Genomic DNA, 27,155 nt, shown 5'->3' with positions numbered 1-27,155 from the left:
TGTACACAAGCGAACACTCCCACTTGCAGGCTTTTGAAGTTTTCTTCGTGTTTTCCTGCTTTTTTACAAACGCATAACAATGCATGCAGTGATTTCCATTGAAAAGGATTTACGTTTTCAAAGCAAACTAATGCATGCATTGATATTCTCTTGTGAAAGAGCCTGATGACACGAAAAATTTTAATTAAGCAGCCTAACAGTGGAAATGTTTTTCTTGTGCACAAAGCCTATGCTACTCAAGTAAAAAAAATGTGACATCGATTTTGCACTACAAACAATCATATGCAAAATGTCTTAACGGAAATCTATGCTTCCAAAAGCTAAAAGGAAACTATGAAATCTTTCAGTCTCTTAGTTTGCATTTAGATCTGTTAAAGTACAACAGGGAAAACTAAGCTACTCTACTGAAAAAACTATAGCATAGGCTTAAGAGTAATATGATATCGACATCGTTAACAATTCGCAAACATGTGCAAAAAATGTCTTAACGCAAATTTATGCTTCCAAAACTAAAAGGGAACTTGACGAAACCTTCCAATCTCTTAGTTTGCATTGGAAGCGGTTTAAGCAGAACCGTAGCAATATCAGATGGACCAACGACTGCTATATCTTTTACGATAGGCTTCACAAACGCATCCACTTTGGTATTTTTCCTTAAATAGGAAACTACATTCACCTTTTCTTGATGTATTTAACATTTCGGCGACATGGAACACATCCCTTGGGAAACACACGAGAACAAAATCACCTGGAACTGGCACACGATCTAAATCGGCGAATTCACTTAGGTAGTTTTCTGAAAGAAGATCTGACGCGTCATTATCATCATCCGAACCACTCAGGATGGTGTCAATGTTGTCATTAATCGAAGGCTAGTCACTTTCGGTTTCGTCAAGCAAGTTACAAGGAAAGGTTTTTTTTTCTTGTTCCTGTTGATTTTGTTTTCTGGATTTGGCTTGGGAGTAGAGCTCACTCCTAAGTGTCTGTCTAAATACAACTTTTTCCAGTATTGTTTTTCTTACGTTCTGCTGTCGGAAAACCACGAAACTCAGCTGGCGAAACAAATGTTTTTTCCAGAGGAACCCTCCTTTGAAGTTTGGTAGATATTGCACTGCTCGGAATCCTTATCACATTGAGTCGTTGATTAGCGGTTGGGGGCGGGGTGTTGATTTCGCTGATGTGTCACTTAGAGTGCTGAATATGAAGGATGTTGATGCTTCCGGTGTCGTCGTTACTGTTGAAGGTAAAACAATCTGAGTGGTCAAAGATGTGCTGGTTAAAGGGATAAATTCCTGTGGCTTTGAAGCCTGCAACGATGTTAGTTGGTGTAAGTGCTTCGCCAACGCATGCTGCAATTTGGTACATAGGCAAGGGAACACCTGGATTTCTCAACAACTAAGAATCAACTGCAGCGTTGTAGTACACTTTTAAAGGTCTAAACACGGAGACATCTAGAGGCTGTAACTTGTTACTGCAATGTGGAGGTATCGTAAGTATGGTAACACCAGCGTTCTTTGCCATATCAATTATGGGGAGAGAAAAGTGGATTTTGTGATTATCGAAAATTAACAAAGACGGATTTTCCTTAGAATTGTGTGAATATTGAATAAAGTATTGAAGAACTTCTAGAAATATGTCTGCTTTCATCCATCATGAGGGATTTGGTAATCCTAAGGTTCCTGGAGGAGCTTTATTTAGCATGTGCGGTTTAAAGTTTTTCCTAGGAAAGAGCATTACAGGAGGAAGAAACGTTCCACTTGCTGAGACTGTTGCTGTCACTGTCACTAATTCTCCCTTCTCTCCACTAGTACATTTGTTCACTTGTTTTGGACTGTTGTTACGCCTGTTTCATCCAAATTGAAAACACGCGATCCATCAGCAAACTGAGGAAAACGACTATACACCCCTTTTAAGTTTTCAAAAACGCATTGACATTTCCCTCACTGAAAGCTGTTAATCTAAATACACTACAGCGCTCTGGTTGTCTTACGCTAAGGTTTGGGTTTCGGTACAGAAGCCTTCGCATCCACTCTACATCTGCACATTAGTGTTCCTTCCATGTTTCCGGTGTTTTGACTTCATTTCTAACGGCCATTTCGTATGCCAACTCACGTGGTGCTCTTGTTGACAATCCATAGCTTAACTTGCTGCACGTAACGGCGTACTCTGCTAGACTCTTCTCTTCCAATTCAGAAAATATCTTGCGAACACTATAATTCGGTTGCATCTTGATTGGGACATTAAGATTTTTTCTCTTCTTCTTTTCGTACTGAAATAGTGTTTGAAAGGACAGCTTCTTCTCCTTTGCTGCTTTTCGTAATGAGTATTTCTGTTCCAGTACCAATTTCACTGCTTCTTCCATTCGTTGCGGATCACTATTTCCTATCTTTCTTGGAATACCTCACCGCCTCACCATAATGAACCTAAAAATAAAGATACCATGTTAAAAAACGAGGAAGTAAGTTCCCTACATTAGCATACTAAGCATACAAAAAAGGCTGCACAGGATGGGAAAAGTTAGGCCGATATGTAAGATTTGTTACCGTATCACAGAGGAACTCGAGTAGTGCTTTAACACACCCTTGCTGTTCCTAGTAGGTAGGCTATTCGTGGAAAGGAAAAATTATTCAACACTGAGTAGTTGCTAGTGTAATGTAGATACAGATAGGGATTCAGCTATATTGTGAAATGAATGTTTTGTCGAAGATGATATTTTATTGCATTCTTCGGAATGGTCTCTGTACTTCTACGGCTTTGACTTTGATTTCTTCTCCAAAGTTAAGAAACCACGAGAACAGTAGCATTTTATCACCAGACCACCAAACCTAGGGAAAACAATAGTTGCATGTGTAATGGCGCCTTGTTGGGAGGCCTTCAAGTAGATACTTTTCAAACGTTACATCCAATGTTTTTGACTCAATCCATATTAATGGTGACCTGGAAACAATGCTTGCCCCGGGCGCTACGTATTCTGATTACGGCCCTGCACCCACTATCCCGTAAAGTAAAACAGAGTTTGTGCGTAAACGTTTGAAACAGACGTGACAATGACGCCGTGAGCGAAAATATTGCTTTGGATTACATTCGAACAAATATAAAACAGTTGGTTGTCCAGCCACTTGTTTGCATACGTTGCCAATTTTTTTTAACTCTCTTGTTTTAATAAAGTGATCAAGATTATGTTGACAAACTTCATGAACCTGAACGACTGCTCATCTAGAAAATAGGGAGAGAAGGGGACGGACACAACAATAGGAAAGAAAGATAGGTCTAAAGTCCAATAATCTACTAAAAGGCGCATCTCTTTTAACGCACTTACTAGAATTTCGATGACAATATTAGTAATGTGTTGCAGCCGGTGTGCGAATTATCGAGGATGAGGCGGAACCCCCTGTAAAACTTGACAGGGATTGGATATCCACAATTTGTTTTTCTTTATATTAATTTCTGAAATACATGTACACTTCGTCCTCCTATAAAGTTCCTGTTAATTCGCATACTGCTTGTAGCTATAGGCTAGGCTTTATTCCTTTAATAGGCACACTTCTGGAGGCCTACTCTCAAACATATTTAGTGACAAGTTTCGTATTCATGCATGGTACACAGTGAGACGCCGTCTGACTGTGTATTGCATGTCTGTGTCTCAGTGTACTTTTCAGAAGGTTAACAAAACAAGTCGACTAAATTAACAAGAGCGAGTGACTGCTTTCAGCCGCTGTGAACCGAAACAAATCATGCCTCTTTTGAATTGTACCATCACAATAATATAATAGAACGTGACGGCATTTTGCAACAATTGCCTTAAATCAACAATAGTCGTAACTTTAGAAGTGAAAAAATAAAAAAAATACCTGTATTTCCTCACTCGTCCACACCATGCACAAGCCGACTAAGCAACTGACTGCGAACTGATAGGGTTCCAACTGAGCGACACACCTGGCGTCAAACTCGAAAAGCTACAGAGAAAACTTAAATGTCTCACTGTGGACTACCCTCCCCTATATCATTATTTTGGTATAAGTAGTAGCAAAATTTCGGATATTTTAAAGTACTGCTTTGAAACACAGTAGACCAAAAACAATTCTAACCACTACTAAATTTCACCTGATGCGGCAGTTACCGTTGTTTTCTTCCGGCCCGGTTCATAAATTTTGTTAAAGCGAATATTTTTCTTATTGGTTTCAGATCTATTGGTTTTTTCTCGAACATTAACTGCTGAAGGTTTCAAATCTCCGACATGAACAGGTTTGTATGACCGAAATGGCTTCACATTATTTCAACTTTGACTGTAATAAAATTGAATTAAAAACAGAAAACAATCGTATTAAAGTTGAAATGAAAACAGAAAATGAGTCATTTGAAGAATGTAATTATAATCTATGTACTAGTAACACTTATGACCATAAAGACCCTCTTGCAGTACATGTGGAGTATAAGAAACGAGAAAGTGCATCGGAAGGAGAGAATATCGTTTTCGAAAGGAATGAAGATGAAACGATATCAGATTGGAAACTAACTTCGAAAGCAATATGTTTGGTAAAGCGCTTACCAACGGCTGATGTATTTGCAAGTGCCGAACGTTTTCGCAGTAACATCAGGCCAACATCTCCCGATCTTACAAACATCACAGAAGGATCAAGCAGTCACATGTATGCCACTATTGGAAACAGGAACGATGACGAAGAGGATGTTCAAGAAAACAATAATCGAGAAGCTGGTAGCAATGCACAGGTCCTGAGGTACGTTTAATTGACTTTATTTCACCTTGGATATGTTGTGTATAAATATTTCTTTTCAACACTTGCAATACTTCGTTAAGTATTCCTTTTTCCTTTACCTTAAACTGTGTTATTGAAATCGCAAACCTTTGAACACAAATAATTCAACCTAATGCGCAGCATTGTAAGAGGTAAGATTTTTCGGCACTGAGATAATTATGCAAAGGTAATGGTAAATTGCTATAAACCACCTTGCACCTGGGCTTGAATATCAGGATTGAATACTTACACGCTTCTGAGTAATGTCAATATTCGGTAATTTTTTCCTATTACAGGGAACAGTACCTCGTTGAATTATTTATATCTTTCCCTTCTCACTCAAAAAGTTTTCATGATATAAAAATCATATTTTAATATTCATTTATATATCGGGTTTGAAACTGTAACATTAATTTATATACAAAACACCTTAGTAATTAAAACTACCAAATGTGGATCACAGGAAGGAATTATGTTTTTTTTTCTAAGATTGTTAACGTTACAGAATCCTTTCACTTATTGTGATTGCTTTAATATTGATGTATCACAAACGAACTCTTACTAGACCAACCATAAATTAAACTTTTCCTCTTTTAGAAGTAGCCTATTTTATTATATGTCTCATTAACTTAACTGGTAAAAGTTCTTTTCTCAGAAGGTTATATCTTTAGATGGAGTATCTCATGATATGCACTTGTACCGTCGGTAAAGCTTATAGATAAAAGGTTTTTTCTTGTTACTTTTGTATGACATTTGCAGGTAAAATAATGTGATCTGTTAAAAAGCGCTTTCATTTGTTCTTTGAACACTGACCATGTTACGGGGTCAAGTTTGCTCACTGGAAGTGTGATCACTTCCGGCATTGGGACAACTGTTTCTGTCCCAAATCGCGATAGATTCCTTCGATTTCTTGGAGTTCTTATTTGTGTTCTCACTTTCCTCATTGCACTATTGTTATGCGTTTCATCTTTTCCGTTAGCCTGGGTTCATAAACATAGGATGTTGAAACTTAAAATAACCATTCTACAAATAAATGTTGACAGTTAAGTAGCCCAAGGTAAGAGAATCTAAGAGGATTAAAATTAATTGAAATCGATAGGATTTGATAACATTACAAAGAGAAGGAAGTTATAAATACTTAACTACTCTCTTTCAAATTTTTCAAGGAAATACATTACTTGGATACTTCATTTTGCTTAGGTATAGACAGCAATACCTATTCTATAACGAAATGTTATCAAGTTATAACTTTAGGGCTTTTTCTTTCTATTTTAATAATAATTAGTCGCATAACCGTTTAATGAGAAATATTGAAACTGGTACTTCGTAATTTTTTAATAAAATGGGGGGCAAACACTCTATTAATATAATGTGTGCTGTTGTACGTTTATTTAATAAGTAAGCATTAAATTATTTCAGTGATTGACTGTAAGAAATTTATTTACTCAAAATTTTAAGATTTTCAAGTAGACTACTTTTGATAGAAAGTGCAAGATAAACCAGAGAATGAAGAACGAAAATATTTAAGGCTTTCAGCTACAGTAACTGACTTATGTAGGAAATGACTTCATTTGACCCTCACTGAAACTTTGTTTCATGCAGTTTTGACTCTTGCCTTTAGGCAAGCTATAACTAATATTCAACCTGCATATATCATAATGGCGTGATGTACTGTTACTGTAGAGGAAAGGTAGGTTTTGGAATTAGCCATTGAGATTCACACTCTGGAAACGAAATGTCAACATTCTTTGTGTTTTCTTCCTTCTCACCACGTAAAATTTAATTAAATCATGTATTACATTTAAATAAATACAGATAAGAAATGATAATATATAATGCTCATTTTCATCAAGTGTTTCTTAGACGTCGAACATAATAAGTGACGGTTGACCACAGTGGTTGCTAAGAGTGGTAGGTCATAGTAATTTACTAAGGTTAAGGTACATAGTGGGCTTAGTGGATCGTGGTCTGAAGTAGTGAGTGTTACATGGATGAAGTTTTTATTGATTCATGCTTTTCGGATACCACATAACCTTTTCAAATCTGAAATATATTGTAATGAAATGTTTGATTATTTTTTTTATTTTCTTTATGTCGGATTAAAATGTTCAATAGAAGTATAATATTAAGATTACACGTTACACTAGTGATGAGTAATGTCTAATGTTTCGGATGGAATTCTCGAACTCCTTACACTGGGATGTTTTAAGCTCTTTGTTGGTTATTATCATTGTATTGATGGCATTTCGGTGGATTCACTAATAACTAATTGAACGTGTAACCCATCTATATTTAACACAATATTACCCTATGCGTTCCAGCCTGATGATTCGTAACTACTAAGAATAGATAGAAAACTTCTCGACTGGAACGCTTACGATTAGGTATTAAGTATTCCATTTTCTAACACTCCTACGACAAATGAAATGTTTTTCTCTATTTTTCTTCTATGTTTCTCGGTGTTCAGTTTCCTCTTTTAACTCCCAATATTATAATTTTAATTTCATTGATTCGTTGTGTTCTTGTTCATACTTCTTTCTTCCCTTCCGTTTCGACTTATATGATGATATGAAAAGGAAAATCTTTTGTTCGTGTCCAAATTAGTTGGCCTTCCTACGTGGGATGCCGGCTAATTGTGCCAAATTTAGAATGTGTATTATACGTTCAATTGGTTATTATTTTATTCATGGCAGAAATTGATTAGAATTTGAAATTTTACTTTTTTGCAATTTTGCATTCATGACTCTGATTGGTCTTATTTATATATGCTTTCTTCTTAACTGGTGTCGATGTCTGGGTGAGTTGAAATACTGCACCCCTGTTGATATTGTTTGCTTCTTGTACTATAGGAAGAGATCGTTTAATTATCCTATCCCAGAGGTTTCAGCTCTTTAAAAAAATTTTCGTGTCTGGAAATAAAATTTTGTACTTCCGTTGTACTGTGTTCCGCCAGGGCTGATTTCTCCGTATGAAACAGCTTGATGTGTCTCTCACGCTCCTTGCATCGATATTCCATTGTTCGTCCTTTTTGTATTATGTAAGTTTTCCCGTATTCGCAGGTAATATAGTGTATTCCTGGTGTTTTAAGACCCAAATCGTCTTTAACTGGACGGAGTAGGTTATGTTAGATTAGGTTAGGCGGTTTGTGTGTGATTTTGATGTGTCTCTTCATGTTTCTTGCAACTTTTCCAGATAGTTTCCCAGTGTATTGCAGGACTGCCATGTTGACTGGATCTTCAAATTCTGAAGTATTTTCTTTATTGGAAAAGGCCCTTTTTAGGACCAATCGAATGTCATCTTCCTTGAATCCATTCTCCAGTATGGTCTTCGTGAGATGTGCTGGAGAAGTTTTCTTGGTGCGAGATGACTGTATTGCGCTTTGGTGTATTGTGAAAGCTGTTTCCATAAAGATAAAGTTCAGTCTGGGTAAGTTTTCTGTAAACACTGTGGCCCACACTCCCAGCAGGTTTGCGACTAATGAGGATGTTTAGAAATTGTATGCAGCTTTCTGTTTCTATTCCCATGGTAAACTTGATGTTGCTGCGTTGATTGTTGAGAAATTCAAGGAACGATCGCAATATATTTCTCCCACGAGGCCAGATGACAAAGGTATCTTCAACATATCTATAGAAACACGTTGTCTTTAATGGTGCTGATTCTCGCGCTTTCTATTCGAAGCTTTCCATGAAAAAGTATGCCACTGGTAATCCCATGGCAACGTCGTTCGTTTGTTCATAGTACTGTCCGTCGAAGAGGAAATATGTGGAAGTTATTGTGATCTTGAATAAATAACAGTCCTCGGCGAAAAGTGCTCACTGATTAAATGTAACGTGTCTTATACTGGGACCCCGGTAAACAGAGAGACCACATTAAAACTGACTAGGATGTCGTCTGGAAAAATGCGTATCGTGCTCAATATTTCCACGAATTCATTTGAGTTCTTGACGTGTTCTTCACACTGTCCTACCAGCGGTTGAAGAAGAGTAATCAGGTACTTAGCCGCACAGTAATTTGGGTTTCCAAACCCACAAAGAATATGTAATTTGGATGTCAATCTTGCGTACTTTCGGAAGTCCATACAGTCTCGGTGGTTGGCAATTATGTGGCGTAATTTTCATGCGTGTTTCTTTTGGTAGGTTGGTTTTCTTCAGAAGGTTGGTAATTATACGTTCATGAATGCATGTGGGCTGTTTCTTAAGTTGTCTATAATCCGAGTCGTTGAGTAAATCCGACATCTTCCTGTAGACTTCAGTGGGTATGAGTAATGTTGCGTTGCTTTTGTCCGCTCGCACTACAGTATTGCTAGCGTCTTGACGAAGTTTCTTAATTAATTTTGTTCTCTTTTGTGATGATTGGTTTTTGCATTCTGGCCCTTTTTAGGGCATGAGTTTTGGCAATCTGGCCCTTTTCAGGGCCAAACATAAGTCCCGGCGCATTTCTTTTGCTTCTTTTGGTGTACCGCTAGGCTGTACTGCTTGTAAGAAAATTACGCCACATAATTGCCAACCACCAAGACTGTATGGACTCCCGATAGTACACAAGATTGACATTCCAATGAGAACCATTCCTAGTGCGATTGGAGGGCCAACTAACCGTCTGGCTAAATATCGCACCCGTCTTCTTAGGTCGCTAGTAGAACAGTATGCACACCACGTTAAGAACTCATTTGTTCGTGGAAATATTGAACACCATACGCATTTCTCCAGACGACATCGTACTCAGTTTTGATTTCGTCTGTGTGTATACAAGAGTCCCAGTACAAGTCACGTTACATTTACTCAGTGAGCATTTTCCGCCGGAGACTGTTGATTTATTCAAAACCCCAGTAACTCTCACATATTTCCTCTTCGACAGACAGTACTGTGAACAAACAGACGGCGTTGCCGTGGAGTCATCTCCCTCACCAGCAGTGGCAAACTTTTCCATCAAAAGCTTCGAGCAAAAAGCACTAGAATTAGCCCCATTAAACCGATCGTGTTTCTAGAGATATGTTGATGATACCTTTGTCATGTAGCCACTGGAATCGTTTTTTCTTGAATTTCTCAACAATCAACACAACATCAAGTTTACCATGGGAATAGAAACACAAGGTTGCATACAGTTTCTAGACATCCTCATTCGTTGCAAACCTGATGGAAGTTTGGGCCACAGTGTTTACAGGAAACTTACCCACACTGAACTTTGTCTTAATGGAAACAGCTTTCACCATAGATAACAGCAGAATAAAGTCATCAACACGCTTGCACTTCCAGCAACAGCCATTTCGGACCATGGGCATGAGAGATGCATGAAGCTGTCTCATTCCGACATATCAGCCCAGGCGGACATACAGTATAACGGAAGGACATAGAGTTTTATTCTCAGACACTAAAATTATTTCGAATATCTTAAACCACTCGGATAGGATAATTAAACAATCCCTTGTCATAGTACAAGAAACCAACAATATCAACAGGGATACAGGATTTCAACTCACCCAGGCATAGAAACCAGGTATAAAGAAAGCATATATGAATACGACCAATCAGCGTCAAGCTATAGACCATCCAACCAAAGACACGGATTCTTAAACCTCTCCTATATATAGTACACACAAACAGTATATGTAGTTAGTATAATCGCCCTGAAGACGAGAACGGAGAATTCCTGAAACGTCGACTCTATCATCGGACTTCATCTGGCTGATGAGCTCCTCCGTGGCTAAGCGGTTAGCGTACGCGCCTTTGGCGTGTGAGACGCGGTTTCGATTCCCGGCGGGAGCTCATGTGGTTTAGATTCCACCTTAAACGGTAGGTCCATGTCTCATATAGCTCATATATTACGGGACGTTAAACTCAAAGTGAACTCAATTCACCTGGCTGATATCCCGAGAACATCTTTATAATATTACCCGCCAGGAAAGCTTCAATTTTTATGCGATATATTTTTCTCTACTGTGCGCCTCTAGTACTAACTCTGGATTCTAAAAATATATTTATAACTCAAGAAATATGGATTTTCAAATGTTTAGTTTCTTCAGTATTAATTCTAATGATACAAAGTTCTGTAAACGTTACTATGCAAATTTCTCCCCCATTAATCTAGTTCTTTTCTCGTTCATTTGATTATTTTCAGTCCTGTGTCATACATTTTAACTTGGTCAACTTCTCTGTATTACTATTAATATTAAAAGTAGTAGTAGTATTACTTAAATCGATATTTATGATGATGCTGGTCTCAAGTCGTTACCGTGTACTTATTTTACACGCCTGTTATGAAATCGATTCTTTACTTAACACCAGAAAAATGTTTGACGTTTGTTGTGATCACACTCTTATAACCGGATTTAGCACTACGTCGTAAATACTTACTTATTTACTAATAAGTGTAAAAGTCTAAATAACACAAATATTATATCACTTCTAATAGAATTCAATAGTCCTGATAGTCAATAAAGAATATAAAAGTAAGATCATTACAGCATATTGTGTTGATCTTATGAAATGCATAATTAGTTATTCGCTCACGGACATAACCTTTACTTCAGTAGTACATACATTGTCTTATAAACAATTGGTCACATATATGCATAAATAAAGATTATGAGGCTCATACCGTAAATAACTCATGAACACAAGATGGGATATTTAAAGTAGCATAATACCAAGTACGGAAGTACATTCGAGAAAATATTTGATAATGCTTACAGATGATAGCGAGTGTAGGTAGCTTACTGTGGTCTACAAGCTTCCTTGATGCCTCCATATCAGGTGGCAACCCTTCTTTACAAGCCAACACAAGCATATTTACCCTAAATTTTGTATAGAAGTGGAACATTATACACTGCCAGAATGAATTCTGAAAGTGATTCCCTGGATAATGAAGCTCTAAATCGCCACATACTAAAAAAAGCTTTTCATGCAGATGGCGAAGAATTTAGAGCAAGAACTGATAGAGCCTATTAGAAAAGGTAATGTGCAGGAGAGGAATCTCACGGAAGGAATAAGCACACAGCCAGGTAACATATCAGTAAAAAGCGATGCACAGGAGAAATAAACATGCAGGTAGATAACTTATCAGAAAAAGTAAATGCGCCGAAGAAATAAATACATACTCAGGTAAGACAAACCAACAAGAGGAAGAAATAATAAAGTAGATAAAGAAGTAAGAAGGAACTAAACGAGTGGATGAAATAAAAGGTGAAGTGACCACATGTATTCAACAGGTGAGAACATGTTTGGAGTATAGAAAGTGAGTTACTGAAGAATATAAGCAATATGAATAAACAAGTATGTAAGGTAACCCAACAATTATTCCAACGTGTTGATGAAACAAGTACCACTCGTTGTTGTTATCTGCTCTATTATTTCTTTCTCTTGTTGGTTTATCTTTCCTACCAAGACATTTACCTGAATATTTATTTATTTATTTTGCGCATTTACTTTTCTTGATAAGTTATCTACCTGCAGGTTTATTTTTCGAGTGAGGTTCCTCTCCTGTGCCTCGCTTTTTACTGATATGTTACCTGGCTGTGTGCTCATTTCTTCCGTGAGATTCCTCTCCTGCACATTACTTATTCTCATAGGCTTTATCAGTTCTTGCTTTAAATTCTTCGCCATCTGCATGAAAAGCTTTTTTTAGTATGTCGCAATTTGGAACTTCATTATCCAGGGAATCACTTTCAGAATTCATTCTGACAGTATATTCGATAAGATAAGGGAAACAATGACATGACAACTATGCAACAAGAATTAACCCGAGTTGAAGCAGATCATGGAGTGCTATCGCGAAAAGTAGAGAAGAGCTGGTCATTTGTCAGGATAATATAAACGCGCGTACCCCTAGTAATCATGACAGTGAATTATGGCGAAGTGAACAATGCAAATCGTGTTTTGATCAGGGTTTGAAAAAACCCAACCCACCTGGACCCATATGAGTTTTTTCGGGTTTAATTGAGATTTTTCAGGTTTAGTTGGTTTTTTCGAAATATATCAATGTCTTTGTGGTAAAGGTGTTAAAATGTGATTTATGTTTCAAGATTGTCATTGTCGCAACTTGCAACAATTTTCCATTCACTACTGTTTTGAAAAAATGGCCGCCATTTTGAAATTTTACATTGGATCGCTGAGAAAATCTATACAGCAAGTTTAGAATGTCTCTGCTTCTACCCTCAAAATTTCAACTTAAAAGTCCGAAAATTGCTACCTGCCCACTTGTTGAAAAATGGTCGCCATTTTGAAATTTTACGTTTGATCGCCGCCAAAATATATATACAGCTAATTTAGAGTGTCTCGTGCTTCTACTCTGAAAATTTAAACTTAAAAGACCGAAAGTTGTTCCCTGTAATGTGTATGTGGTATATGCAAACGAACAAATGTAGATCGAGTCATGCCACGAGCCTTAGTAACGTTTGCTGAATATGAATATCAAGTATATTAATTTAAAACAAAGATGTAACTCATGTATTATAAAATAAATGTTTTGAAATGTCTTACATGGCAAATATTTTCGAACTTAAAATAAATCGTTTTATTGTTGAAGTTCACTTACGGGAATTTCTCTAGCACTAGCAAGGCGGTTCTTTCCCGAAAATGAATTTAAATCAATTAACATAGAGATAATTCATTTGTGGTGGACAACATCGTGTCTATGGTTTTTTCGGGGTACTTCCGTTTCCTCCCACTCTTCATCCCACCAATTCCATCATCATTCACTTGCTTTAATCCTCAGTTCCCTTAGCCTAACGGGCATAATCATGGGCATAAAAAAAGAAAGAGTAGTGGTTTCCATAACTTAGTTTGATCTACTAATCCTCATAAACATGATTTAGATTTTTTTTAAAGTAGTAGCTTTCGGAAAAATTAAATTGCACAATTTTGCATGTTCGGCCGGTATTGTATATATTTTTTATTCTATCTATCTGCACAATTGTGTAGGTCAGGGCTGAAAGGGTTAAAGATAGCTATTAACAAGCAGGAAAAAGAAGTTAAATTTTGAATAACTTATTTAGCGTGAGATGAACGGAAAGAAAGTTTACGTGCTATATGTATAAGGTTAACATTTACAATAGGAAGGTATCACATATTTTTACACAAATAACGAAATTGATACGTCTACGATAGGCGAGTCACGTCGCTTGCGTCAGTTCATGTGAACTGTAAAACTTTTGTGAAAGGTTTGTATGTCAAAAAGGATAAGATAATATTATACAATACGATACCCTAAGAATGGCTGATATTAATCCAAGTTGGCATGGTTTAATGCAGGATGGTATCCAGTTGAGAAGTTAAATATATGATGTGTGGCACTTCTGGTTTGGTTAATCACTGAGTGAATGAGTTTCGTGTATTTTTAAATGTATACTAAAATTTAAAGAGAAGTAAATTTTTAGCCTTCTTGAGCCTTTAATATTTGCTGCTAAAATTACACAGTGAAAATTACTATGAAAACTTCAAATGATGGTCACGTTTTTTGCAAAAATTGACTCTTTGTCATTCACGATTCCTCGAACGTGTGCTCACTATCTTGTACCGGCTTGTAACCAGCGAAACAAACACCTGATCACGAGGGTGCTACCTCTGCATCAGAATGTGCAGAAAACCAATGCTTAACTTCAACTTCGAAATTTTTACAGATCGTTCAATAAATTGAACCGGGAGCAAGCTTATGCTTATTGTCCCTGGTTCACGATTTTGCAGGATCTTGATCTTAACTCGTACTTTAATGAGATGTGGACTAGTTTCAAGACGCATTTATGCGAAGAAAATAGACCTTGACTGAGATAGTATAAATAAAATGTATATTTTCTTTGAAATGCAATGGTAAAATCGGGAAAAAATTTTCTTCAAAATTTATTTTAAATATTAATTATTATTATTATTATTATTATTTTGTAATTTTTACGTTGTAAGGGTTTGAAAATGTTCAGTGTTCATGACATTAGACATATAGTGTTATGTAATTTTTATTCCTCCAAGTTTGTGTTTAAACAAGGTATATTATGTTTAACGCCGTGAAAAGTACGTAGATATACTTAGTGAAGAGTGTCCATAAGTGTTGTTCCGTGAGTATTGTATTGTAGTAACGCGAGAATGAAACAGGTAATATTAATGTGAATTACGGAAGAAGAAATAGTGATTCTTCAATATTTTTCCCAAAAAATACGACTATATACTTATCCATATAAGTATAGAAGGACGTTCGGAAAGGATAAAGGCGTTGCTTGAAAGGGAAATGATGGAAATACTTTGTTTCCCAGTAAGTAGTTTTTAAGTCGTATACTACAAGCTATTTTGCTGTTTTTGACGTTGCTCTTGTTAAAACATCTAAAGAAGTCTATAAGTTGATTTGAAGTTTACAGCTTAATTTCACATTATCTACTTGAAAACGTAGGTTTCCTCAAATTTCTTGTATGCTAGCAAAATTGTGATACTGGGTGATTTTGTAAAAATAATCGAAAACGATCGATATTAGTTGAGACACAAACAATACAGTGCATCATATATCCATATATGTAAAATATTGAGTAAAGATTTTTTAAATGACAAATTTCACCTCCTAAACATGAGCCACTCATCAGATACGTAAAATTTAAATCTGTTCTGTTACTCGTAGGATGTTCATTCTAGTGACAGTAACGTAAGAAAGGAAAAAAAGTTTTCTAAATGAGATACAGTAAATGGCTAAGTGCAGTAGAAAATTTAATTTCAATCGATTCAGCCATTTCTTTAGCTAATGCCAGATTAGGTTGATGTCACTGAGGTATAATATGCAGATTGTTCGTCTTCTCTCTCTTGAATGTTGTATTTCCGAAAACACTGCTGCACGCGACAATTTTTTAAAGTAACAAAGCTAGTGTGCCACCTGCCCTTTTTCTAACAAGAGAGACCAGTCAGATTATAATTTTTGACGTACAAATTAAATCCTTTTCCCGTCTTTATGATACCCATTTGAATAAACGTAACGTAATAAAATGCCACATACATGTAGGCGTTCAACATATTAAATAATTTATTTCAAACAGTTCAGCTTCCTGTCTTTTATAATGTGATGCATAACAAATTTCTTCAATTTTTCGGAATTCAGAGTGTAGCATTTATCGTCACACGCACACGCCCATTTTACTTTTCATGTAAAAAACAATAATGACTTGAGTGTTTTACGATGCTAATAACACTCTAGCAATACTTTCTTTGCTCATTAATGTTTTCACAAATATACAGAAAAAAATATATATCTACAGAAAAAAAATTGGGGAATCGTAATTCCATTCAAAAGTGAAACAGCAGACTCATAATATCTTAACCTAAAACGAAACCATTATATATCGTTTGGAACTTTTCAAAATATATACAGATATTCTTAAAACTGGCAATATAGTGTCTGTTTTCGAACAAAACTGAACGAAATTACTGTTCGTTTTCTGAAATAAAATTACACTTTCTGTTTCAAGTTTAAACCGAACCCAAACCAGTTAAGCTAGAGATGGCGTTGGTGAATGAAACCTTCACCCATGACCCACTGACCCAGCACCCGCCACTCACCGTGAACCTCTCTGACCCACTCTGACCCACCAATCACCATGAAGCACTAACATATCAAAACGTATCATCCTCAACTATCACACATGATGCACGGCCTCCTTACCGACTAAAGGGTTTACACTTGCGAAACCAAGTTGTGAAATTCTAACTAAGCGGTGTTTGAATTTCTACTGTCAATCGCTCAACACCACTCTGTTACAATAACGATGGATCTGACCTTTACGATATAAAATTACGATGAATTTCAATTAAATTGTCATGGTCTAATTATTTCCTTGTTGAATTATTGATACTTTTCAGTGGAAAAATTGGTGAAATTTTTTAAGTTCCAAATCAAGGTCGGTAGACCAACGCACAGAAGCTTATATTCCAACTTTTATGTCGTTTTTTCTCACAGCTTTATGGGTTGATTGTCCTGTGCTGTAAGCGCTCCATATGAAAAAAAAAAAACAAGCTTCAGTATTATTGTAGTATAAACCGCATGGTAACCAGGGGTAAATCCAGGGGGGACTACGCCCCTCAGGAGAGAAAAAGCTCTTCAGAACAAGAAATTTCCTTATTTTGTATATGAAAATAAATCCCAGAGTTTGGAGCTCTTAAATGTAGCCCTAAGTATCAGTATTACATCCCACCGCCCCAGCAGAAGTTCGCCCTGGATCCGCCCCTGATGGTAAGCATATATGGATATATGATGCACTGTATTGTTTGTGTCTCAACTAATATCGATCGTTTTCGATTATTTTTACAAACTAACCCAGTATCAATTTACCATATTTACAGAGTGCCGAAGTAATAAGGAGAAGTAATAGAGTAGTAGAGAAGTAGTAGAGAATACCTCATAAAGGAGAAGTAATAGAAAATGGTAGGAGACGTTCTGTTAATTTTCAATAAAGAGTTAATATAGTGAATTTCAGCTCCGTAAGTTGAACAGCTTGTAAGATACTCAATTATTTTTCGCAAAAATTCGGATTCCCACTATACTTTAGGATATTATTATAATGAAAGCAATATGATAGCATCCTAGTTTGAATCAAGGCCTAACTATATGCCGAAGTTCATTTCATTTGACTTCAATTTGGCCGTAAGGATTAGGCACACTAGTTACTCCTTTTCTTATATATTAATTTATATATCGCAGTGATTCAAAAATGTATTTTTCCTCTAAAAACTCATAGTTTCGAAGTAGTTCGAATAGTAGTATAAGTCCTAATTCTACTATTACAATTACAAATATGAATATCCAAGAATACCTCAAGCTCTTTTTTCATGTAGAGATACTCATCTCAGGTAAGTAAACAAAAACAAGTGAAAAAGAGCAATGAAAGCCTTGAAAGTAAAACATAGACAAATTCACCCGTGTTCAGAAGCATATTTTAAAATCACGCTCAACCCTAGTCATAGGAGGTGGTTAGTTGCAGTTATCAGTTTCTCGCCACGTAGGATATATAAATACAGCAGAAATAAAATAACTGTTACTGTCGGTCTTCGTAGTTGTGCGTATTGGCGCAATGCGCTAGTAATTATACTTTCTTTTGGCGTGGGTTCAAACCCGGGCCAAGAATTTTTCTATGTTTATAAATAAAATAATACTCAAATTGTCATTTACTTACGTTATGCGTGCAGTTTTGCTATACGATTCTACTGTATAAGTAGAAGTAGTAGTAGTAGTAGGAACGGATTAGAAGCCCCGCAGGGTTCATTTTGTTCCACCTTGGCTGCCATGATATAAATTTTACCTCAGCTGCTTCTTCGATTTTCTTCAATCCCAACAAGGTGACAATTTTCTTCTGTTACAACTATAATACACAATACATACACCAGAAGGTTTGGACCAGGCCCGCAACCAGCCACAGAGATTTATAGGGTCCATAAATATGTTAAGAGGGGAACAAGTGATTAAAAATTATCTTACACATATCTAAATTGTTCCCTGTGTTGAGATCTGCAGGTGCCACGAAACGTTTAGGGGCCCACGTCCCCTCTACACCCTCTGATTGCGGGCCTGGTTTGGAAAATCACAAACTGCAACGAATCAGAAACGTGTTTTTAGTTTCTATGGTTAGAGTCGAGTGTTAAAAGAAACATGCTGTTCAGACGATGCTGTCTACAATATAGTGAGCAGAGTGGGTTGGTGCGTGGTGGGCCGCAGTGGGTCATGGTGAGTGATGGGTCGCAGTGGGTCACATGCTGTTGACCCACGACCACTGACCCACCGACTCACTGACTTACAACAACTCTAGCACTTTTCAGAATATCCGTACATATTTTAGAAAAGTTCCAAACGATGTGTAATGGTTTTAATTTAGATTTATGTATTATGAGCCTGCTGTTTCACTTTTGAATGGAATTACGTCTCGCTTTAATTTTTTCTACATATTTTTTTTAAAAACGTTAATGAGCAATATAAAATACAACTGTTTTTCGATTTGGATTGGTTTGGGTTAACAACTTGAAAATGGAATCGTTACGTTTAATGTCCCACGGTTATACCGGTTTGGTTAAGGAAGGCTATGATTGATGCAAGTGAATTATGATGAACGAATAGGTGAAATGAAATAGTGCGAGTGGCCGGAGAAAACCCACGAACTCGATGTTGTCCGTCTCAAGCTTACTTGCCTTGGGAACGAACTAGGCACTCCAACCATCGGATAATTTAGTAGGCGGTTTCGATTCCCGGTGGGAAAGTCTTTGAAATATTACATTTCTTCGATGTATCCCTGTTCGTGTCCCTGCCATTCAGGTTAACTGGAAATACCTGTAAAACGAGAATAACCGAATATAAAGAGATACATTACGGAGCTACTTTCGGTCCTTTTTTTAAAATTTAAATTTGAATTCTCTAGACTACAGTATTTTATCATGACCGAAATCAGTGTTTCATCGTTAATAAAATATTGGAATCGTAAACGTTTGCAATTTGCTACATAGGCGAGTGTTTCTTGACTGTTACTTAATAAGAGCGGTCTTAGGATAATGGCTTGAGCATTCGCTTCGTGAGTTAGGGGTCCGCGGTTCGATTCTCTCCAAGGATATTCAGAAAAAACTTATAATTTAAATGTTGATATTTCTGATGTATAATGAAATGAATAATAGTCAATTTCTCTCGTTCCTAAATGTTAGAGTTCAAACGACTTCTTTCACAGGGAAAACTAACAACATGACGTCACAGTCTACAATCTCGATTCCTACTGTTTGAAAACTTCACGTGTTTCGTAAACAATCCATGGATACAAACGGCTAATCAACCAGGGCTAGTATGAGTCATGAATTTGAATGAAACGTTATTCTGGAACTCTTACTGTGTTCTTCTACTCTTATTAGAAATAATAATAATATTTTCGTTCGCCATTTTCAACACGTTCCATACATTCGTTCAACATAAATTGATAAATGGGAACTATTTTTTTATATTTGTTTGTATATTATGTTAAAATATCAATATAAAGCATACATAATCTAATGTCTCTTACCTAAAGAATAGGTGTTACATCGAAAGGGTATCGTGATACACAAATCCTACTTAGTTTCTGTTAAGGCTTCCGAAGGTTCGATTTTCATATTATCCAGTAGCTGACACCTTTTCCTCCTGATTTCTTTCCACAGTATCTCTTATAAAACAATTCATCCTGATAGAGGGTCCTAAACATTATTTTCATTTCCTTATCTTCTGTATGCTTATTTGCACTGGAATAGTACTTAATATTTAGGTCTGAAATATTCAGTACTAATAGTAATAATTTAGACGTCAAAATCGGTATGACGACACATTGTATTAAAATCTGTAAAAACCGCCGTATCGTTAGGTAGAAGTTACAAAATAGTCGGAATTGGAGAGAAGTGTCAGGACATACCCTCTGCATAGTCCCTACAACTATCTACATATTAAAACGAAAGTTTCCAGGCAAATTTCGTGTAGAAGGCAGGGATCCTGAACTCAGAAGAGCGGTAAGAAAATTTGTTTTTAAGTAATTGTTATGCCGGCTAAGCTACAGAAGACGTCGATGATGAGAATGAAAGAAATATTGGAATAAAGAAAGTGGGAGGAAGCGGAACCCGGGGAAAACCTATACACGCGTTGTTTGTTCAGCACAATATCCAATACCCGGGAGCTGGGTGGAACAGGGTGAACCATAAAATTGACAACACTTCAGTAATAATAATAATAATAATAATAATAATAATAATAATAATAATAATGAATATAATAATAATAATGGTACTAAAAGTTTTAAAGTTGCAAACCTTACTTAAATGTAGGGATTTCGGGGAAGGGGTTCCATACCTTCATGAGCTACTCAAATTTAAACGAAATCTTTCCAGTAAAGTTTCATATAGAAAACATTCCACTGTGCGTTATAAGGAAAATAACTATATAAAAAACTGAATATCTTTGAAGAGTAAGTGATATAATATACTAACTTTTAGAGTTTACACATGTAATTATAAAAGGTTTGCTACAAAAATATATACACAGACCATAATTCAATGAGCTCTGAAATACAAAGTAACAAAATAACGTATAAGATTGAGTCAAGAGAGCAATTGTTACTTAAAAAGTGGCATACATTATTTCGAGAATCGAGATAAAACGATAAATTTTTACGATTCTTTTTGTCTCGTCTCGATTCGCATCTCCAAAGCGTGACGATATTTTGAGATAGCCTTCTCCCGTCTACAATGTAAAATGTTAAGTCTCATCCCGATATTGTTTAGTTTGTTTTAGAATCGAGTTGAGAAATTCCTCTTGTCATGATCAACATTAAACCAAACCGAAATGCTTTTTCTCCTTAATGTCACATTTCTGTTTGTAATGGTATGAATGAGCGATAATAAGTTTCTAATTTTTAATCTTCTACGAGATAATTCTTATTATTAGTATTATTATTCCTGTAGATTTGATAGTTCAAGTATTGTAACATCCGAGTATTCAATTTTCTGAAGATAATAAAACGTGTGTCATCGCCGCCATCAAAATTCCTGAAGTAAAAAATAATGCACGACGTGGATTCGATCCAGGAACATCCAGCTTACAGGTCAAGCGCCTTGACCACAGAACCACGATCACTATGTGCTGTAAATGATTCGTCCTTAGTCGATTACGGTATCTTTCTGTGCCTCCGCTTGGGAAGGTATCTGTTACTTTTCTTCGTTTCAAAAAGTCTTTCGTGTTTCTTTTATAATGATATAAGTGAGTAATCTTCGGCAGAGTTTATAATAAAAGCTTGAGTTATTTTTAAACATTTGGTTCGCATTGTTTCTTTTCCACACGAAACTACAGATATGACAGATTTAATTCTCATACTCTGCACATGTTTGGTAGCAGTCGCCATTACCTGGCCAAAGACTTATGTCCGCCACTATACAAATGATTGTTCAATTTGACATAGTAGAACAAATTACATCCTCTTATTTGAGAATAGAGATATATGGATACTTCTCAGTCTTACTCCGTTTCATATTTTTAACATATTTCATTTAATTGAACAAAAATAAACTTAATTTTATCATGAAATATAGCGAATGATTTCATATCTTTGTTGGTACTTAATTATTATCTCCATTCACATTTCCTTGTTTGTTGAAATTGTTTCAGGCGTGATAGCGTATTTGCTTTTCACGGAGAAGGGAATACGTTTATTACATTAAAAGAACCCATTTATTATTCAGATGAGGAATCTTATACTTCGAACCAGCTTGGCAAAGGATTTAATCGATCACGTTTGTCAAGACATACGCTAAAACAGGCAAGTGAAAAGCGTCATACGTACCAAAAGAGTGATAAACGGTTTAGTCAAAGTTCAACTTTTTCGAGCGGTAAGTCAGTACAAACAGGTGAGAAAGCCCACACCTCCGGAGTGTGTGGAAAGGAAATTAGTGTGTGTTCATGTTCGGCTAAGCACATGTTAATTCACACAGGAGAAAAATATCATAAATGTGAAGACTGTGGTAAGGAATTTAATCGACGTTCAAATTTGGCTATACACATATTAATTCACACAGGAGAAAAAGATCATAAATGCGAAGAGTGTGGTAAGGCATTTAATCAACGTTCAAATTTGGCTAGACACATGTTAATTCACACAGAAGAAAAACATCATAAATGCGAAAAATGTGGTAAGGCATTTAGACGACGTTCAAATTTGGCTACACACATGTTAATTCACAAAGGAGAAAAACGTTACTCATGCCAAGAGTGTGGTGCAGCATTTAATCAACGTTCAAATTTGGCTACACACATGTTAATTCACACAGGAAAAAAATATCATAAATGCGAAGTGTGTGGTAAGGCATTTAATCTACGTTCATATTTGGCTAAACACATATTAATTCACAGAAGAGAAAAAGATCATAAATGCGAAGAGTGTGGTAAGGCATTTAATCAACGTTCATATTTGGCTAAACACATATTAATTCACACAGGAGAAAAAGATCATAAATGCGAAGAGTGTGGTAAGGCATTTAATCAACGTTCAAATTTGGCTAGACACATGTTAATTCACACAGAAGAAAAACATCATAAATGCGAAAAGTGTGGTAAGGCATTTAGACGACGTTCAAATTTGGCTACACACATGTTAATTCACAAAGGAGAAAAACGTTACTCATGCCAAGATTGTGGTAAAGCATTTAATCAACGTTCAAATTTGGCTACACACATGTTAATTCACACACGAGAAAAGCATCATAAATGCGAAAAGTGTGGTAAGGCATTTAAACGATGTTCAAATTTGGCTACACACATGTTAATTCACACAGGAGAAAAACGTTACTTATGCCAAGATTGTGGTAAAGCGTTTAATCAACGTTCAAATTTGGCTACACACATGTTATTTCACACAGGAGAAAAATATAAATGTGAAGACTGTGGTAAGGAATTTAATCGACGTTCAAATTTGGCTATACACATGTTAATTCACACAGGAGAAAAAGTTCATAAATGCGAAGAGTGTGGTAAGGCATTTAATCAACGTTCAAATTTGGCTATACACATGTTAAATCACACAGGAGAAAAACATTACTCATGCCAAGAGTGTGGTAAAGCATTTAATCAACGTTCAAATTTGGCTACACACATGTTAATTCACACAGGAGAAAAATATAAATGCGAAGAGTGTGGTAAGGCATTCAATCACCGTTCAAGTTTAGCTAGACACATGTTAATCCACACAGGAGAAACAAATCACAAATGCGAAGAGTGTAGTAGGGCATTTAATCGACGTTCAAATTTGGCTAGACACATGTTAATTCACACAGGAGAAAAAGTTCATAAATGCGAAGACTGTGGTAGGGCATTTAATCAACGTTCATATTTGGCTAAACACATGTTAATTCACACAGGAGAAAAAGTTCATAAATGCGAAGAGTGTGGTAAGGCATTTAATCAACGTTCATATTTGGCTAAACACATGTTAATTCACACAGGAGGAAAATATCATAAATGCGAAGAGTGTGGTAAGGCATTTAATCAACGTTCATATTTGGCTAAACACATGTTAATCCACACAGGAGAAAAACCACTACGCTTGCCAAGATTGTGGTTAGGCATTTAATGAACGTCCAAGTTTGGTTACACGCATGTTAATCCACACAGGAGAAAATTATTTCACATGCGAAGAATGTGGAATGCATTTAATTGACGTTCAAATTTGGGTACACACATCTTAATCCACACAGGAGAAAAACATTACATATGCGAAGAGAGTGGTTAGGAATTTAATCAACGTTCAAATTTGGCTACACACATGCTAATCCACACAAGAGAAAATCGTTATGCGTGCCAAGAATGTAGAAAAAGATTTTGTCTATAACGCACATGATAACCCCCACATTAGATAAACTTTACGCATCCCAATAGTGTGCTAAGGAATTTGATCAACGTTGAAGTTTAGGTAACCGCATGTAAATTATCATAGGAGAAAGACATGATAAATGCGAAGAGTGTGTTGTCATTTAATCAACGTTCAAATTTGGCTACACATATGTTAATCCACACAAGAGAAAAGTGTTATTCATGACAAGAGTGTGGTTAGGCATTTAATCGACGTTCAAGTTTAGCTAGACACGTTAATCCACACAGGTGAAAAATATTACACGTGTCAAGATTGTGGATCGGCATTTAATCAACGTGCAAGTTTGGTTACAGGTTAGTCCATACAGGAGAAAAGTATTACACATGCCAAAAGTGTGAGAAAGCATGTAATCTACGTCAAATTTGGCTACACTCATTTACTCCACAATGAAGAAAACGTTACACATGCCAAATCTGGTAAAGTATTTAGTCTATGTTCGTACGTCACAACACACATTTTACCCATAAAAAACCAAAGCTACAAACATGCCAAGAGTGTGGTAAGACATATAACAGGTTGACTGCCAAGGTGATTTGAAGGTACTGGTCACTGGAGGCCATAAATTTCTTCTTACGTTTGCTCAATTATAGATAGTCATGTCACATTTTTGTCGCGATATTTTGCTTCTCCCGAAAATTTACTAATGGGATCCGAGCACTATATGTCATGCTCATAGTTTCATAGTAATTTGTGACAATGAGCATCATATATGATGCTCAAGAACCTAAATAAGTTAGTAATTTGGGATATCGAGCATGAGCATCATATATGGTGCTCATGGTCCTACATAAAAATAAGGTGAGCACCACATATGATGCTCATGGCAGTCAACCTGTTAATTAAGGTTAGAGTTTGGCTACTCACATGTTAATCCACACAAAATTAAACATTACACATGCCAAGAGTGTGGTCGGGCACTGAATCAACGTCCAAATTTGGCTACACACATGTTAATCCACACAGGAGAAAAGTACTACACATGGCAAGAGTGTGGAAAGGCATTTAATTGACGTTTAATTTTGGCTACGGACATGTTAATCCAAACAGAAGCAAAATCTCACATGTGCAAAAGATGTGGAAAAGGCTATAGTTTACGCTTAAAACCTGCAAAACATTTTAATACACATAAATAAATAAAAAAAAAAAAAAAAAACATGGGAAGAGCATAGCATGGCATTTGCTCAAAGTTCACATATGGCAAATCACATGTTAATCCAGACAGGACAGAAATCTCAAACGTGCGGAGAGTGTAGAAGGATATTTACTGGCAGTTCATATTTGGCAAATCGCATGTTAAAGCACAGAGGTGAATAACCAGGTAAATGCTGAGAGTGTCCAAATTGATTTAGTTTGTATTCCGCTTTGCAAGGCATGTTACTCGACATAGCATGTGGAAAGGGATTTGACGCACTCACAAGTTGTTAAGTTTTGAGAGCAATCTTAAGTGCACGATATATATATACTGCAATAGAGGTCTACAACAGTATGAAATACTAAACGGATCAGACGGCGTTAAGTCCCTCAAATGACGTACCTGCCCTTGGTAGCGGAATGTAGGTTTAGAAGAAAAGTTGGTGAAGTCCGTATTTGGATGCAGATGTTAGGGCAATTTTGTTCCGCATCTACTCTGCGAGCGGCGCTTTTGCTTTGCCGCCACAGGTATTGCTGCACAGTGTGTGAGCATGTGTCCTCCCCCACTCCCATTCTATTTTAATTTTTCCAGTTATTTCTGTCTGAATTGGAATAAGGCTCCATGCACTATGCGTTGACGCAAACTTTATGTTATGGTTTTATCTTTTCCATGAGTTGACAGTACTGTGAGTGGTGTCTTGTACTTATCCATCGCACAAACGAATGAGATGCGGTTGTGACTTTATAAAAAAATAGTTCCAGTTAACCCAGTGTAATCGATGAATACTTTTACTATTTTTAATATTCTAACTATATTACTTTAATGGTGAATACATGTAACACCTTTCGATATATATGTTCCCTGTAAAGAATACTTCGTATAGATATTCTTGAACTTTTCTCCGTCATCACAAGCGGAAGCATATAGACGCTTGGTAGGATAAGGGCGGGAGTGTACTATGAGAATGGAAGCCACAAAAGAGAAGAGGTGAACAACTTACCAAGGAAATCCGTCGATAAGTTGGTCATCGTTTATGTTATTGTGCTAAAATGTGTATCAACGTATTGTGGAACTCACATTGTTTCGTTACCTACGTAAGTTGAAGTGAATTTCAGCGAAAATACATTGAAATAACTTGACTTATCTGAGATCAAGGATAAGCACGTTGCCGCAGTTCCTTGCAAATGTTACTATTCAATAACAAAAGCTAAATTTATTAGTAAATTCATGATAAAATGATGTAGGTAAGACAAGGAATAAATTTGCTTCTTGAATTATTAATCTGTGGCACAGTAAGTTCACGGTCGACTACCCTGTCGGACGACGGAAATTGGAGTTGTTCAGCAGAAGCCTGAAATCCACTCAAAAATGAGAAGAAAATCTAAAAGCATTGCCCTCTAAAAATCCACTGACCCCCCTTGAAATCTCCAAAATCGAAGTGTTGTGTGAATTAGTGTTCAGTGAGCAATATGTGCAAAATAATCATGTTTCTTGTTACGCAATGAGCCGGCTTCGTCGTCATATCATATAATTTTGAGTTAATCTTTCGAAATTCTTTTTTATTTTTTTATTCTCCTATAAATAAATATATGGGCTTAAACTTGATATGCTAAAATGATGAAAGGAAAGAGTTAAAACACAAAAGCATCGAAAGGTATTAATAAAATTTATATTGATAAAATACAGAAGAAAGTATATATGTGACATGTATAATATTTTGTGCTTAAGTAAAATCAATTTCATGTATGTATTTGTTTTCAGTTGTTTCATCCAAGTTTCTCACACGAATCACTATAGGAACGGTAAGCATTAACTACTTGGTATTGTAGAAATTGTGCGTATGCGAAGTAGGCGTGTCACCGAGGGTGAGTACGCGCGTATGTCAGCTTGGTTC

At 36.2% G+C, this 27,155-nt stretch overlaps 1 protein-coding gene across 4 annotated transcripts in view; it reads left to right on the top strand.

The window, feature by feature from the left end:
* Positions 1-25,804, top strand: part of LOC145663232 (uncharacterized) — a 34,078-nt gene extending 8,274 nt beyond the window's left edge. For 2 of the 4 annotated variants that reach the window (XM_081729603.1, XM_081729602.1), the window contains exons 2-3: positions 4,186-4,739; positions 21,873-25,804. In XM_081729603.1, coding sequence (XP_081585729.1) covers positions 4,252-4,739; positions 21,873-23,829 — 2,445 coding nt within the window. In that variant the 5' untranslated portion in view covers positions 4,186-4,251 and the 3' untranslated portion in view covers positions 23,830-25,804. The remainder of the gene's footprint in view (positions 1-4,185; positions 4,740-21,872) is intronic. The other 2 variants (XM_081729604.1, XM_081729605.1) reach the window with 2 other exon arrangements.
* Positions 25,805-27,155: the final 1,351 nt, after the last annotated feature.

Source organism: Thermobia domestica, chromosome 10 (assembly GCF_964235325.1).
Source record: "Thermobia domestica chromosome 10, izTheDome1.hap1.1, whole genome shotgun sequence".
Classification (NCBI taxonomy): Eukaryota; Metazoa; Arthropoda; class Insecta; order Zygentoma; family Lepismatidae; genus Thermobia; species Thermobia domestica.
This window is presented reverse-complemented; position numbering and strand designations above follow the sequence as displayed.